Source organism: Leucoraja erinacea, chromosome 2 (assembly GCF_028641065.1).
Source record: "Leucoraja erinacea ecotype New England chromosome 2, Leri_hhj_1, whole genome shotgun sequence".
Classification (NCBI taxonomy): domain Eukaryota; kingdom Metazoa; phylum Chordata; class Chondrichthyes; order Rajiformes; family Rajidae; genus Leucoraja; species Leucoraja erinaceus.
In genome coordinates this window covers 45,604,758-45,622,445 of record NC_073378.1, presented here as the reverse complement: position 1 = coordinate 45,622,445, position 17,688 = coordinate 45,604,758, and the positions used below count along the sequence as shown (strand labels likewise).

Below are 17,688 nucleotides of genomic sequence, written 5' to 3'. Positions count from 1 at the left end.
TCGCCCCGGGTGTAACTGTCGGGACCGGGCGCTCCAAGAGTCGCCCCGGGTGTAGCTGCGCGCTGGCAGAGTCGCCCCGGGTGTAACTGTCGGGACCGAGCACTGCAAGAGTCGCCCCGGGTGTAGCTGTCGGGACCGAGCGCTGCAAGAGCCGCCCGTGGGTGTGCATCTCTGGTCTGAACCCTGGGACATCCGCTAACGGAGGGAGGGTAAGTGTAGCGCTGAGTTTTTCACAATTGGTTGTGTGGGTTCACAAATATTGATGTAGGTCCTTTACTTTGGTGAAGCTCTTCTTCGGGCGATCCCTCCAGTTTGAAATGATAACAAACTGCTGGGTGCACTCCTTAGCTGTTCGGGCAGCGTTTGTGGAGAGAAGGAAAAAAGTCAACGCCTCAGGTCAGTGATCCTTTGGGACTGAGGGGACGGAATTGATTTCGAATTTCCTTCTGCTCCGGTTATGTGGTTGAAAATGCCCATGTGAGACCTACAGACTGCCATGGTAGGGCAGAAATGCTTTATAAATAGGCAGTCAGACAACACGGAAGCAGACCCTTCAGCTCAACTGGCTCATGCCAATCACAGCCATATCTGCTCTATTAACTTAGCAACATAGAAATTAGGTGCAGGAGTAGGCCATTCGGCCCTTCGAGCCTGCACCGCCATTCAATATGATCATGGCTGATCATCCAACTCAGTATCCCGTACCTGCCTTCTCTCCAAACCCTCTGATCCCCTTGGCCACAAGGGCCACATCTAACTCCCTCTTAAATATAGCCAATGAACTGGCCTCGACTACCCTCGCGGCAGAGAGTTCCAGAGATTCACCACTCTCTGTGTGAAAAAAGTTCTTCTCATCTCGGTTTTAAAGGATTTCCCCCTTATCCTTAAGCTGAGACCCCTTTTCCTGGACTTCCCCAACATCGGGAGCAATCTTCCTGCATCTAGCCTGTCCAACCCCTTAAGAATTTTGTAAGTTTCTATAAGATCCCCTCTCAATTTCCTAAATTCTAGAGAGTATAAACCAAGTCTATCCAGTCTTTCTTCATAAGACAGTCCTGACATCCCAGGAATCAGTCTGGTGAACCGTCTCTGCACTCCCTCTATGGCAATGATGTCCTTCCTCAGATTTGGAGACCAAAACTGTACGCAATACTCCAGGTGTAGTCTCACCAAGACCCTGTACAACTGCAGTAGAACCTCCCTGCTCCTATACTCAAATCCTTTTGCTATGAAAGCTAACATACCATTCGCTTTCTTCACTGCCTGCTGCACCTGCATGCCTACTTTCAATGACTGGTGTACCATGACACCCAGGTCTCGCTGCATCTCCCCTTTTCCTAGTCGGCCACCATTTAGATAATAGTCTGCTTTCCTGTTTTTGCCACCAAAATGGGTAACCTCACATTTATCCACATTATACTGCATGTGCCAAACATTTGCCCACTCACCCAGCCTATCCAAGTCACCTTGCAGTCTCCTAGCATCCTCCTCACAGCTAACACTGCCCCCCAGCTTAGTGTCATCCGCAAACTTGGAGATATTGCCTTCAATTCCCTCATCCAGATCATTAATATATATTGTAAATAGCTGGGGTCCCAGCACTGAGCCTTGCGGTACCCCACTAGTCACTGCCTGCCATTGTGAAAAGCACCCTTTTTACTCCTAGTCTTTGCTTCCTGTTTGCCAGCCAGTTCTCTATCCACATCAATACTGAACCCCCAATGCCGTGTACTTTAAGTTTGTATACTAATCTCTTATGTGGGACCTTGTCGAAAGCCTTCTGGAAGTCCAGATACACCACATCCACTGGTTCTCCCCTATCCACGCTACTAGTTACATCCACGAAAAATTCTATAAGATTCGTCAGACATGATTACCTTTTGTAAATCCATGCTGACTTTGTCCAATGATTTCTCCACCTTCCAAATGTGCTGCTATCCCATCTTTAATAGCTGACTCTAGCAGTTTGCCCACTACCGATGTTAGACTAACTGGTCTGTAATTCCCCGTTTTCTCTCTCCCTCCCTTCTTAAAAAGTGGGGTTACGTTTGCTACCCGCCAATCCTCAGGAACTACTCCAGAATCTAAAGAGTTTTGAAAGATTATTACTAATGCATCCACTATTTCTGGAGCTACTTCATCAATTTACTTCATCAATTTATCCCCATAACTTTAGTGGCTACAGAAGCATTTCCACAACAAGATCAGCGCCAAAGTACCGCAAAGCTGGGTATTTTCAGGCCAAATTGTCACAACAAACCTCTCCAGTCCCAGCATAAGGGTTCCTGGATGGATGTAGAGGTGAAAGTTCCATCTTTATTCAAGGAAAATAAATGGCTCTATTGGCATCCGAAGGCAAAGAACAACAAAAAACCCGAGACGAAGGAACTAATGGAGAGAATGTGGGAGCCTCAGATGCCACTCGCAGCCCTGATATCCCCCCCCCCCACACCCCCCAATTAGTTTGAGGAAGAATCCTGATTTGAAACATCACCTGCCAATGTTTTCCAGAGATGCTACATGGCCTGTAGAATTATTCTAGCACTTTGTTTCCTTTTGTGAATAATGATTTTCAGATTTCTGCAATACTACTGTCAATCCAAAAATATATATTTCAAACCTGCTTTAATGTGCTACAGAATCTTTGTAAATAATTGCCTTGGGGATTGGTAACAATTGCAAATCTTCATCTGATATTTTGCCTTTTTTATGCAAAAAAAAAGCATCTATTCTGAGATAATCTACAGGTGAAAACACAGAATGATAGAGTAACTCAGCGGGTCACATAGCATCTTTGGAGAACATGGAAAGGTGATGTTTCGAAACTGGCCTGCCTGACCCGCTGAGTTACTCCAGCACTGTCTTTTTTGTAAACCTGCATCTACAATTCCTTGTTTCTTCTATCCACAGGTGAACTGGAACAGTAGTTACAGCAAAGTAAATGGAATGAAGCAGCATGGGGAGTCTCAATGATCCAGAAGATACCTACATTGCGGTGATTCGTCCAAAGAATGCTGCCAGTTTGAATTCCCGTGACTATCGTACAAAGTCATATGAAGTATGCAAATAACTACTTTTTAAGTACGCTCTTTAAATATGTAAAATGCCAAATGTAAATATGTACAAATACCTCTCGCAGTTAGCTCCTATAAGGATGGAAATGCTGCTTCAGTTATAACAATATTAATAATGATGAAAAATTGTAATAGAAATTATTTTTGGCTTTTTTTGGCTTTTTCGTGCGTAGTAGACAATAGGTGCAGGAGTAGGCCATTTGGCCCTCTGAGCTAGCACTGCCATTCAATGTGATCATGGCTGATCTTCCCCAATCAGTACCCAGTTCCTGCCTTCTCCCCATATCCCCTGACTCCGCTATTTTTAAGAGCCCTATCTTGCTCTCTCTTGAAAGCATCTAGAGAACCTGCCTCCACTGCCCTCTGAGGCAGAGAATTCCACAGACTCACTACTCTCTGTGAGAAAAAGTGTTTCCTCGTCTCCATTCTAAATGGCTTACTCCTTATTCTTAAACTGTGGCCCCTGGTTCTGGACTCCCTCAACATCAGAAACATGTTTCCTGCCTCTAGTCTGTCCAAGCCCTTAACAATCTTATATGTTTCAATGGGATCCCCTCATCCCTGCTAGTGTATCTTTCCAGTCAACTTTGGCCAGCTCCTCCCTCATGGCCCCATAGTCCCCTTTATTCAACTGCAACACTGACACCTCCGATCTACTCTTCTCCCTCTCCAATTGTAGATTAAACCTGACCATGTTATGGTCACTGCCTCCTAATGGCTCATTAACCTCCAGGTCCTTTATCAAATGCGGTTCATTACATAACACTAAATTCAGAATTGCCTTCTCCCTGGTAGGCTCCAATACAAGCTGTTCAAAGAATCCATCACAAAGGCATTCTACAAAGTCCCTTTCTTGGGGTCCAGTACCAACCTGATTTTCCCAGTCTACCTGCATGTTGAAATCTCCCATAACAACCACAGCATTATTTTTACTACATGCCAATTTTAACTCCTGGTTCAACTTGCGCCCTTTGTCCAGGCTACTGTTTGGGGGTCTTTTTACCCTTACAATTCCTTAGTTCTATCCATACTGACTCCATCTCCTGTTTCAATGTCACCCCTTGCAAGGGACTGAATTTCATTCCTCACCAACAGGGCAACCCCACCTCCTCTGCCCACCTGTCTGTCTTTTCGATAGGAGGTATACCCTTGAATATTCCGTTCCCAGCCCTGGCCCTCTTGCAGCCATGTCTCAATAATTCCCACAAAATCATACTTGCCAGTTTGAGCCTCAAGCTCGTCCACTTTATTCCTCACAGTTCGCGCATTCATACACAGCACTTTGACCTCCGTATTCACTTCCCCCTCGCACCGCTCGCAATTGGCCCTGACCTTACTCTGTTGTCCATTCCCAAGCTTTCCTTCCCATTAATTCGAATTTTTTTTGTCATTTTTCCTGTAGCCACTTTCCCTTCAACTCCATCTTTATACTCCCTAATTTGTCAATCCCTCCGCCCCACTATTTAGATTAAACCCACACGTAGTGATAGTAAGTGATTTATCAAGCTCAGCTGAGATTTTTCCACCATAAGCATTAAATATGGTCCTCAATTTTACATGAGACATGGATGATCAGCCATGATCATATTGAATGTCGGTGCTGGCTCAAAGGGCCGAATGGCCTACTGCACCTATTTTCTATGTTTCTAGACATGAGCAAAACTTACCACTGCTCAGGGCTGATTAAAAGAAAATGTATGCAAATAACTCTTTGGGAGTCGCTAGCATAAAGGCTGCGTATCCAACTGATTGAATAAGAGTATTGAAATGGCAAATTAAATACATTTCAGCACAGATATTCAGAATGCATTGGCAAATATTTTCAATTAAAATAATTTTCGAATGGTAAAGCTCTTGCAACTGGAAAACAATTTTGTAATATGTAATAGTAAGTAGGAATAGAAAGGTAATAAATGTGAATGATTAGCAAAAAAGAAACATAGCAAATAGTTTTCCTATCCACCATGTAAAATTCATAACAAAGCAACTTGTTGCTTGGAAAAAGAGACACGTCTGTTCTGCTTAGGTGATTGGTTTGGGACGTAGCGAATTCTGAAGATAAGATCAGTAAATTACATGAAACCTAATTAATAGGAGATATAGTTCAGTGTTTAAATAAAGCACTATACCTTTTGGATTTTTCAGTTCTGATGAAGGATAGAAAGTACTGATCAGTAATCACTGTTTATAGCGGAAATCAATATGGAATAGTGTTGAGAGAGAAGTAGATCAGTCATGTTCTCATGGATTACTCCTGCTCTTGTTTCAAGTTGTGTTACGAGCATTTTGGAATGACCATAATCTGCCATTTTGTCTTTTTTAGATAATGTTAAATTCAGATTTTATTTATAAAGAAATATCCTTCCAATTCCAATTCTTGTTGTAGAGCTTTTATTTTATTTTTATACAGCACAACCCAATCAGGTTTATGTTAAATTCCTGTTCCTAAACTGCGAGAAGCTGGTAACCTACAGACAAACAATGTATAGATTGGGAACAGAGGCTTAAGTATAATTAATCTGCAGGCTAATTGGTTGCATATATTCATTTTAGTGGTAGATCGAATTTATTGATCCATTTATTTTTGAAACATGGAACCGTACAGGGCAAGAACAAGCTCTTCAGTCCACAAAGTGTGTGCTGAACATAATACTAAGACCATCTCTTATCTGCTTGCACATAATCCATATCCTTGAATATTCCTACATATCCATGTGTCTATCCAAAAGCCTCTTAAATGCCACTATTGTATCTGCCTCAACCACCAACCCCCTAGCAGTGCGTTCCAGGCACACACCACCTTTTTGTTTACAAAAAAATGTTGCCCCGCTCATCTTTAAACTTTGCCCCTCTCAGCTTAAAACTATGCCGACAAGTATTTTATATTTCTATCCTGGGGAAAAAAATTCTGACTATTTACCATATATATGGTAAATATATATAGAAAAGCATATATACAGAAAAAAATAGAGAAAAACATTTTTCATACAGAGTGGTGAATCTCTGGAATTCTCTGTCACATAAGGTAGTTGAGGCCAGTTCATTGGCTATATTTAAGAGGGAGTTAGATGTGGCCCTTGTGGCTAAAGGGATCAGGGGGTATGGAGAGAAGGCAGGTACAAGATACTGAGTTGGATGATCAGCCATGATCATATTGAACGGCCGAATGGCCTATTCCTGCACCTATTTTCTATGTTTCTATATGCCTCTCATAATTTTATATACTTCTATCAGGTCTCCGGCATTCCAAGAAAACAATCCAAGTCTGTCTAACCTATCCCTGTAGCTAATACCCCCTAATTCTGGCAATTTTTTTCTACCCTTTCTAAAGCTTACATATTATTCCTGCAATTTCTCTACCCATTTCTGCACATGATCTATATACTGCAGTATAGTTTAACAGTCTTCTTGATGTCATCTGCGTTTACTGTGACAGCAACTCTTCCCCTCTGAAGCTGCTCTGATTCCTATCTGGCAGACAGGCCCGGAGAGGCCAATCCTCAGCATCGTCGCTAACAGCTGGGTTCAATTAGCTGATATCAGATTGGCCCGGCTGAACTTCGACATGCAGTGTCTCTAATGAGGCTAATACTGAGAGGCCAGGGCAAGTTTGAGATGCCAGTGCCTCTTCCTGCCCTTGGACTGCACCCACAAACAGAGGCAAAGCCTGAGCCACCCGGATAAGGCAGAGACCACCAGCGTTGCCTCTTCAATCTTGAAGCTGAGCCACCACGATAAGCCTGAGGAGCTCAGTGCCTCCTTTCGAGGCAAGGGTGAACTGCTGGGGGAAGCTTGAGATGGCTAAGCCTCGTCCTTCGAGTCCACGATCGAGCTACCGAGACAACCCCGAGATCGCCAGAGCCACCTTGCATGTGCCCTAATGACAAGGGTCAGTGTTCCCAAACGATCCTTAACTTTGTCACTTTAAATAAAATATATCACATGACTTCAACCTACTGCGAGTGTCAGTGTGGTCACTGCTGAACCCGGCATCATCCATGACACCACACTGGTGACGAAAGCAGGCAAGACAACATTGGCTACTCACATGATGGAAGAAGGAATTCAAATGAAGGGTTGCTACTGTTTCCAACTTTTTCTATACTGCACTTTCTACCTACTACCTTTTCTGGTGGTTACCCATCTCCTTCCTGCCTATACCTTGCACGTGACCACCTCCCTGAAATGCTTATCTATGGCATTGTATCTATAAGTTATACAGTGCATTCAGAAAGTATTCAGATCCCTTCACTTTTTCCATATTTTGTTATGTTACAGCCTTATTTTAAAATGGATTAAAAATTTTTTTTAATTATCAATCTACACACAATACCCCAGAATGAAGAAGCGAAAACAGTTTAAGAATAAGGGGTAGGCCATTTGAGGAAAACCTTTTTCACCCAGAGTTGTGAATCTGTAGAATTTCTGCCTCAGAAGGCAGTGAAGGCCGATTCACTGGATGCATTCAAAAGAGTTAGATAGAGTTCTGAGAACTAGCGGAATCAAGGGGTATGGGGAGAAGGCAGGAGCGGGGTACTGATTGTGGATGATCAACCATGATCACATTGAATGCCGGTGCTGGCTCGAAGGGCCGAATGGCCTACTGCACCTATTGTCTATGTATCTATGTATTAAAAAAAACCATAACTGAACTGGAGGAGGGGGGCAGAATACGAGGTATTCAAGTTTGCTGATGACACAAATATAAGTGGAAGGGCATGTTGTAATGAGAATATTGTGCTGCTGCAGCAAGATATAGATAGACACAAAAAGCTGGAGTAACTCCACGGACCAGGCAGCATCTCCGGAGCGAAGGAATGTGTGACGTATTGTTTGAAAGGAGAGAGATTGTAAATGCCTTCATTAGTCAGAGTATTGAGAGTAGAGGTGGCGAGGTTATGCTACCATTGTACACAACATTGTGGAGGTCATATTTAGAGTATTGTGTTCAGTTTTTGTTACCCTGTTATAGGAAAGATGTTGTTGAGCAGGAAAAGGTGCAGAGATGATTTACGAGAATGTTGCCAGGACTTAAGGGCCTGAACTATTGGGAGAGGTTGGGCAGTCTAGGACTTTATTTGTTTGTGTGCAGGAGGATGATGGGTGTACAAGAGGTGTATAAGATCATGAGAGGAATAGATAGGGTAACTTTTACCCCAAATAGGGGAACCAAGAACCACAGGATATAGGTTCAAGGTGAGGGGGGAAAAGATTGAATAGGAACCTGAGGAGCACCTATTTTACACAAAGGGTGGTGGGTGTATGGAAAATGCTGCCAGAGGAGGTAGTCGAGGCAGGGACTATCACAACATTTAAGGAACATTTAGACAGTTACATGTATAGGATAGGTTTAGAGAGATATGGGCCTACCGTAGGCAGGTGAGACTAGTGTAGACGGGGCATCTTGGGCGGCGCGACAAATTGGGCCGAAGAGCCTGTTTCCACGCTGTATGATTCTATAACTCTGTGAAGTAGAGAGAGATCCAGTTGCTCTTGTGCATGAATCACAAAAGTTTAGCAGGCCTGTGCAATAAGTAATTCAAACAACAAAGGGCTTATTGACCATTATTCACAAGAGGATTGGAGATTAGAAATGGGAAGGTATTGTTACCATTCTACAGGGTATTCATGAGGCCGCACCATGAGTACTGTGCACTGTTTAGGTCCCCTTATTCAAGAAAGGATGTAATAGCCTTGGAGGCAGTCCAAAAGAGATCCACCTGGCCAATACCTGGGATGAGTGGATTATCCATCCTATCATGAGCAGTGAATAGAAATTTGTTTTGTTTGGTATTTATAAGAATATAGGAGGTGAACTTATTGAGATGTATAATGTCTTAAGAGAACATAGTTACAAGAGGTCAATCATTAACAACTGAGGTATATTGAAAATTATTGTTGCAGAGGCTAGAACATTGGAGCTACTTAAAGCAGAGGTAAGTAGATCTGTGAAAGATTGGGGAACTGGTACTGACAAGGAGATGAGACCTGGAGCAGGTCGGCTACAATCATATTGAATGCAGAGCAGACTTGAGGGGCTCAGCAACCTACTCCTGTTATATTTTTTTCTTGGTTCTTGTGTGTTAGGTGTAATAAACTAAGCATGTAATATTAAAGAGATTTCTTTTCAATTTTATTATCAGGCAAAAATAATTTGTGTTGTATTGAAGAAGTTTTCAAACATTTGTAGTTTGTACCATTTCTTGTATGTGGCATGTGAAGTTAAGAAAGGTGATGTTGAATACAGTTAGCTTTTAATGTAAATAATGGAATGAATTTGACTTAAACATTGTTGTTAAACAAGGTAGGAGAAACACAAAAGAAGTCTGGGTACAGACCTGGAAAGCCAACAAGATACCAAATCAGACATCGGGGAAGTATAGGCGGTTAATACATATGAATTTTAGCCATTAGACAATCCATGCCTCTCGCCATTGCCATGTAGATGGAATGATATTTCTAGTTCACTTTTTGTTTTCTTGGCACTGTTTTGTGCAACATAAAATTCTTCCATATCATGCTTGTGTAAGTATTTGTTATTATTGAAGCCATAATTTGAGTAGTGGAATGTTATTGGTTAAACACACTTTCCCTTATTGTTCATCTGTGCTCGTTTTAGGACATTTAAAGGGAAGTATGCAATATTAACTTTTGGAAAGGGCATTGCAACCACATGACAAGAGGCCAACAACGTTTATTCCAGATTCTCTGCCACATTTTTCTTTTGCAGAATCGCTCGGATTTGCACCATAAAATTGAAATATTTGACTTATTGAATACATCCCATCTGAAAAGGGAAATGCACAGTGCCCTCCATAATGTTTGGGGCAAAGACCCATCATTTATTTATTTTCCTCTGTACTCCACAATTTGAGATTTGTAATAGAAAAAAAATCACACGTGGTTAAAATGCACATTGTCAGATTTTATTAAATGATATTTTTATACATTCTGGTTTCACCATGTAGAAATTACAGCTGTGTTTATACATAGTCCCCCTATTTCAGGGCATCATAATGTTTGGAATGCATGGCTTCACAGGTGTTTGTAATTGCTCAGGTGTGTTTAAATGCCTCCTTAATGCAGGTATAAGAGAGCTCGCAGCTCCTAGTCTTTCCTCCAGTCTTTCCATCACATTTGGAAACTTTTATTATTGTTTAACAACATGAGGACCAAAGTTGTGCCAATGAAAGTCAAGCCATTATGAGTCTGAGAAAGAAGAATAAAACTGTTAGAGACATCAGCCAAACCTTAGGCTTACCAAAATCAACTGTTTGGAACATCATTAAGAAGAAAGAAACCACTGGTGAGCTTACTAATCGCAAAGGGACTGGCAGGCCAAGGAAAACCTCCACAGCTGTTGACAGAAGAATTTTCTCTATAATAAAGCAACATCTCCAAACACCTGTCCGACAGATCAGAAACACCCTTCAGAGGTCAGGTGTGGATTTCTCAATGACCACTGTCTGCAGAAGATTTCATGAACAGAAATACGGAGGCTACACTGCAAGATGCAAACCACTGGTTAGCTGCAAAAATAGGATGGCCAGGTTACAGTTTGCCAAGAAGTACTTAAAAGAGCAGCCACAGTTCTGGAAAAAGGTCTTGTGTACAAATGAGATGAAGATTAACATATCAGAGTGATGGCAAGAGCAAAGAATGGAGGAGAGAAGGAACTGCCCAAGATCCGAAGCATACCACCTCATTTGTGAAACATGATGCTGGGAGTGCTTTGGCCTGGGCTTGTATGGCTGCTGAAGGGACTGGCTCACTTATCTTCATTGATGATACAACTGCTGATGATGGCATAATTATTTCTGAAGTGTTGAGACGCATCGTATCTGCTCAAGTGCAAACAAATGCCTCAAAACTCATTGGCCGTCAGTTCATTCTACAGCAAGACAATGATCCCAAACATACTGCTAAAGCAACAAAGGAGTTTTTCAAAGCTAAAAAATGGTCAATTCTTGAGTGGTCAAGTCAATTACCTGATCTGAACTCAATTGAGCATGCCTTTTATATGCTGGAGAAAACTGAAGTGTACTAGCCCCCAAAACAAGCAAAAGCTAAAGATGGCCATCACCAGAGAAGACACCCAGCAACTGGTGATGTCCATGAATCGCAGACTTCAAGCAGTCATTGCATGCAAAGGATATGCAACAAAATACTAATCATGACTACTTTCATTTACATGACATTGCTGTGTCCCAAACATTACGGTGCCTTGAAATGGAGGGGCTATCTATAAGCACTGCTGTAATTTCTACATGGTGAAATCAAAATATATAAAAATGGCCTTTATTAAAATCTGACAATGTGCACTTTAACCATATGTGATTTTTTTTCTATTAAAAATCTCAAATTGTGGAGTACAGAGGCCAATTAATTAAATGATGGGTCTTTGTCCCAAACATGCAGGGCACTGTAGGTAACATATACTTAGGGGTTTGGTGTTTCAAATCACTCCTCAACGTAATGTTCTGAATTGTTTTATCTGTTCAACGTTGTTTAAAGGAGAGGGTCTCTGAAATTAAGTGGTAAAGCATTATCACTGTTAAAAGCTTATTAGGTTATAAAATATATTGCCAAGAACAAAGTGTTATTTGGCAGAGGGATGGACTACACTGTTTTAAGTAACGACTCATTAAATAACAACTCTAGAACAGTATTGCTTTGTAGTAGCTTTCAAACATTTACTGTCTCTATTGTTAAAAGAAGGTACTGGATCAACTGATGTACTGATAATCTGCGAAACATTGTTAACTTCTTGTTGTAATGCAACCACTTATGTGGTTTTCTTTCTGAGTCTCATGTTGATTAAGGTGAAGTCAAACTCTTGCTTTCAATACCTGAGCAATTTCATACTTTTTCAAGCCAGTTGACAGCCTTGGTAATGTAGAAGTAGCTTCCTGCATGGACTAGGAGAAGACCCCTCTGCCCTTCCAGCCTGGTTCACAATTCATGACAATACGGTTGATCTAATTTTGACTTTAACTCTGCATCCCCCAGTAACCTTTCACCCTCTTGCTGAAGTAAATTTATCGAACACTTAAATATTCGAAAACACTGCTTTTGTCAGCCTTTGAGGAAGGGACTTCCAGTGATTTGTGCAGCACCAACTGACCTGTGGTTTCAAGCCCCACTCCAAAGGCATGAGAATATATTCTAGGCTGAAACTTCAGTGCAATACAAATGCTGCAATATTGGAAATGTCAGCTTAAAGATGAAAAGTTACAAATAATTTTACCTGCCATGTTGGATGGAGGTAAAAGATCTGGAGGCATTAATCAAAGAACTTGGGAATATTAATTCTGCAGTCATTGTACTGGTTGGTCATTGCTTTTTGTGAAGTTTTCACATGAACAAAATTGCTGTCAAGTTACCATATTTTACAAAGACAACTGCACTATGTTGCTGTGAATCATTTGGAAGGTTATGAAAAACATGATGTAATTCCCAATTTATAAGTTTTCATTCCATCTGTCCTATTGCTTTGTGTTTAATGGCCATTTGTGGTTACTTAAAAGAATGAAGTTTGAAAAATGTTCCTGCAACCAACTTGTTTGTAATTAAACTATATCTAAATTAAGCTAACCAAACAAAATAGAGTGATTTGTAGGTTTGTGTTATGGCTCTGCCACAGAAACACAACATGGAAATGCTTTTAGGAACTAATGTGATAGAGCATCACCAGAAACATAAGTATGCCACTTAATGTTGTGTTACGAAGTGTGTATTCATTATGGCTCTTTTGGTCCTGAAGCCTGAACGTGCACAAGTATACTGTATGTCCCATGTACTTTACAAATTTACTATCTGCTTAGGGCACTGCTATGCCAAGAAATGGGTGCGAATCCTACCTCTGCTGGAGCTCCCACTTCAATACTGCATCGCTCAGTGTGGAATGCCCACCAAGGCTGTCTACAGTGGTTTGTGTGGGGGAACTGGTGTTGGGCGGGCTAGAGAAGTGATGCTGCTGCTCGATCTTGAGATGTGGTGCTCAGGGCTGCATCCTAACCAGTTCTCCCCAGACCAGATATTATGGTCAGTGATCACCACAACTAGAGAGCAGTCCTGAACTACTATCTACCTCATTGGTGACCCTCTTTGATTGGACTTTACTGGCTTTATCTTGCACTAAACGCTATTCCCTTAGCATGTGTCTATACACTGTATTTAGTTAGATTGTACACATGTATTGTCTTTCCGCTGACTGGTTAGGTCCCAAAAAAAGCTTTTCTCTGTACCTCGGTACATGTGACAATAAACTAAACTGAACTATGAGATTATTTGAGAAATATCTGTACAGAGGAGAGCTGCACAGCCAAACAAATGGAGCAAGAACACCAGCTTTCATCACGTTCAGCAGGTGGTGACAAAAGAAACAGTGCTGTATGTCAACATGTGGATCAGGTCTGCCTGTCCCAAGTATTGGCTGCAATAATTGTGCCAGCCAGCCTGTGGCTCTAACCTCGCATCCTAGTGCTGACTACTGCCACACTCACCCTGACCCGGCCTTCGTAAACCTCGCAGGCATGCATTGTTGCCTTAATGCATCAATCCGCACTGTGCTCCAAGGCTATGAGACCACTTCAATAGTTTTATTGCTGCCAGTGGAGGGCAGGAGTTTGTTAGATTCCCAGCATAGAATTGCATCTGACTCCTTTTTGCAAAGATTTTACCAGTACTACCGAATACATCTTGAGTGGTAAAAAAGGATGTGCTGCAAATATCAATGAAAAAAACAAAAATATTTAATAAGGAACAAAGACACCACCCACCCAGCACACAAACTGTTCACTCTCCTACCATCTGGCAAGCGCTACCGCAGCAAGCGGAGCAAAACCACCAGATTCAAAAACAGCTTTTTCCCTCAGGCCACCAGACTACTCAACACACTCAAGAAAATTCCATGAACATTTAACTTTAACTCAATGTCTGCAGTATACTCTTTGCACTTTTCTATATTGCTCCTTTATTATTGCACCTTAATAACATACCTCAAAATTTTACTACATTCTGGCACACTGTGAATATTTTAAATAATGTATATTGTCTATCTTATTGGTATATTGTCTGTCTGTGTTATAAATATTACTTGCACATTTGGAGTATGGGGATACGCAATTTCAATCCAATTTATTTGAATTGACAATAAAGTTTACTTTGAACTTTGAACATTCTATCTGCAGTCACATGGACTAGCTGAATTGTTTTCTTTACAATTTTATACACCTCGGTGCAGTGATGTTCCTCTTAAGACAGAGGTTTGAAAATACTTAATATGTTTGTACAAATGTGACATATCACATATTTTACACTTAGTTTGTTTCTTGTTTTTGTCAAGATTCTGTTGCTAGAGTTACAAAATGAAGCCAATGAAAAAAAGAGGAAGAAAGTTTTGTTGCAAACAAAACTGAAAAGAGATGAAAATAAAGGACAAGACATACTCGACTTCATAGTTGAAGCCACCAAGCTTACATCTCCGAACAATCAAGGAATTAAAGGTAGAAAATAAATCCAGTTTATTATGCTTAGTGAAAGGTACTGGATATAATTTGGTGTCACCAATTTTAAACATTTAATTGTTGCATGAATACAATGAATGAAAGTCAAATTTTGCTTAATACCTCATTGAACTATTCAGAGGGCGGTGGAGGCAGGTTCTCTGGATGCTTTCAAGAGAGAGTTAGATAGGGCTCTTAAAAATAGCGGAGTCGGGATATGGGGAGAAGGCAGGACTGGGGTATTGATTGGGGATGATCAGCCATGATCACATTGAATGGCGGTGCTGGTTCAAAGGGCCGAATGGCCTACTCCTGCTTCTATTACCTATTGTCTATGCAAATGTGGTGATGATGTACCTTCTTAAACCGCAGCAACCTGTGCAGTGAAGGGAGTCCTACCGTTATGGCTAGACAGTAAGGGAATGGACCAATTGCATAGCTATTAACTGGGCATTTCTGTAATTTTGACCAGAACTATGAAGGGATATGATCGATTTCTAGTTGACAAGACAGTATAACCTAAGAGTCAAATTTAAAGATGATGGTCTTCAGGTATCCTTGATCATAGAAACCATTTGTTTGGGAAGTAGAGTGGAATTTATGCCAATGATTATTTGTATTATGTATTCATTTTTATGTTAGTACTTGTGATTTTCTACTTTCAGAACATCAATTGAAATTAATTTTATTAATTGCAGTAATCTGGGATAAATTACCATGCAAAATGTAATTTTACTGATCATAGCTTCATTGGCTATGAAGCATTTTGGAGATATCCCAAGGTCAATACAAGTCCCTACAGCAGTTTATTTATATGTCCTAGTTTACTCCTTTCTAGTATCTTGTGTTGGTTTTACTTGAAATTACTTAGAACTAAAGAGGTATTGGCAGTTTTAAAGCACGTTAAGGTGGATAAATCCCTAGGGCTTCTCCAGACGCATGATAGACCATGTGTGAAGCTAGACAAGAAAATGCAGAGGCCCTTGCAGAGATATTTAACCATATAACAATTACAGCACGGAAACAGGCCATCTCGGCCCTACAAGTCCGTGCCGAACAACTTTTTTTCCCCTTGGTCCCACCTGCCTGCACTCATACCATAACCCTCCATTCCCTTCTCATCCATATGCCTATCCAATTTATTTTTAAATTATACCAATGAACCTGCCGACACCACTTCCACTGGAAGCTCATTCCACACCGCTACCACTCTCTGAGTAAAGAAGTTCCCCCTCATGTATTTGCATCATCTTCAGCCACAAGACCATCTTCCCAGCTGTTACTATGCAATTGAATTGTCCTCTCATCAGTTAGAGTGCAATCCGGACTTCCCAACTACCTCATTGGGAACCTTTGAACTCTTTTGTTGGACTTTATCTTGTATTAAATGTTATACCCTTTATCCTTTATCTGTACACGGTGGATTGCTTGATTTTAATTGTGTATTGTCATTTCATGACTGGATAGCATGCAAACAAAAGCTTTTACCTCGGTTACATGTGACTAACCCATCAGCCTGAAGAAGGGTTCTGGCTACAAAATGTCACCCATCCTTTTTCTACAGAGATGCTGCTTGACCCACTGAGTTACTCCAGCACTTTGAGTCTATAAACTGTGGGTCAGTCTGATTCTGAAATACCTGTCTATTTCTTATGTTATGTTCAAGAAGGAACTGCAGATGCTGGAAGATCGAAGGCACACAAAATTGCTGGAGAAACTCAGCGGGTGCAGCAGCATCTATGAATGGCAAATAGGTGATGTTTCAGGCCAAAACCCTTCTTCAGACTGATGGGGGGTGGGGGGGGGCGGAGAAGAAAGGAACACAAACCACAACCACAAAATCCACAAACCCGGCTCTCCCGGCAGACCCATTGTCTCTGCGTGTTCGTGCCCCACCGAACTCATCTCCACATACCTTGACTCCATACTATCCCCCTTGGTCAAATCCCTTCCCACCTATGTTCTAGACACCTCAGACACTATCCGCCGCCTCCACGCATTCCACTCTCTAGGCCCTCACCCCCTCATCTTCACCATGGATGTCAAGTCACTATACACCTCCATCCCCCACCAGGATGGCCTCAAAGCCCTCCGGTTCTTCCTGGACCAGAGGAGCAACCTATACCCAGCCACTGACACTCTCCTCCGCTTAGCGGAGTTGGTCCTCACCCTCAACAACTTTACATTTGACTCCTCCCATTTCCTCCAAACACAAGGCGTAGCTATGGGCACACGCATGGGCCCCAGCTATGCCTGCCTCTTTGTCGGGTACGTTGAACAATCCTTGTTCAATACGTACCAGGGCCCCATCCCCAACCTCTATCTCCGTTACATTGATGACTGCTTTGGGGCCACCTCCTGCACCTACACACAACTGACTGACTTCATCCACTTCACCACCAACTTCCACCTGGCACTCCAATACACCTGGACCATTTCCGACACTTCCCGACCATTCCTTGACCTCACCATCTCCATCGCAGGGGACAGACTCCTGATCGACATACACTACAAACCAACTGACTCACATGGCTATCTGGACTACACGTTTTCCCACCCTGCTTCCTGTAAAGACTCCATCCCCTACTCCCAATTCCTCCGCCTACGCCGCATCTGTTCCCAGGATGAGACATTCCATACCAGGGCATCGGAAATGTCCTCGTTCTTCAGGGAACGGGGTTTTCCCTCCGCCACCATAGATGAAGCTCACAACAGGGTCTCATCCATACCCCGCAACACTGCTCTCTCTCCCCATCCCCGCACTCGCAACAAGGGCAGAGTCCTCTGGTCCTCACCTTTCACCCCACCAGCCGGCAAATACAACACATAATCCTCCGCCATTTCCGCCACCTCCAATGTGACCCCACCACTCGCCACATATTCCCATCTCCCCCCATGTCTGCCTTCCGCAAAGACCGCTCCCTCCGCAACTCCCTTGTCAATTCTTCCCTTCCCTCCCGCACCACCCCCTCCCCGGGCACTTTCCGTTGCAACCGCAAGAAATGCAACACCTGTCCCTTCACCTCCCCCCTCGACTCCATTCAAGGACCCAAGCAATCGTTCCAGGTGCGACAAAGGTTCACCTGTATCTCCTCCAACCTCATCTA

At 42.2% G+C, this 17,688-nt stretch overlaps 1 protein-coding gene across 3 annotated transcripts in view; it reads left to right on the top strand.

Moving 5' to 3' along the window:
- The first annotated feature begins 37 nt into the window (after positions 1-37).
- Positions 38-17,688, top strand: part of krit1 (KRIT1 ankyrin repeat containing) — a 50,039-nt gene continuing 32,388 nt past the window's right edge. Inside the window, exons 1-4 of one of the 3 annotated variants that reach the window (XM_055656055.1) lie at positions 38-58; positions 139-209; positions 2,911-3,058; positions 14,422-14,581. In XM_055656055.1, the coding sequence (XP_055512030.1) occupies positions 2,957-3,058; positions 14,422-14,581 (262 nt within the window). In that variant the 5' untranslated portion in view covers positions 38-58; positions 139-209; positions 2,911-2,956. The other 2 variants (XM_055656049.1, XM_055656063.1) reach the window with 2 other exon arrangements.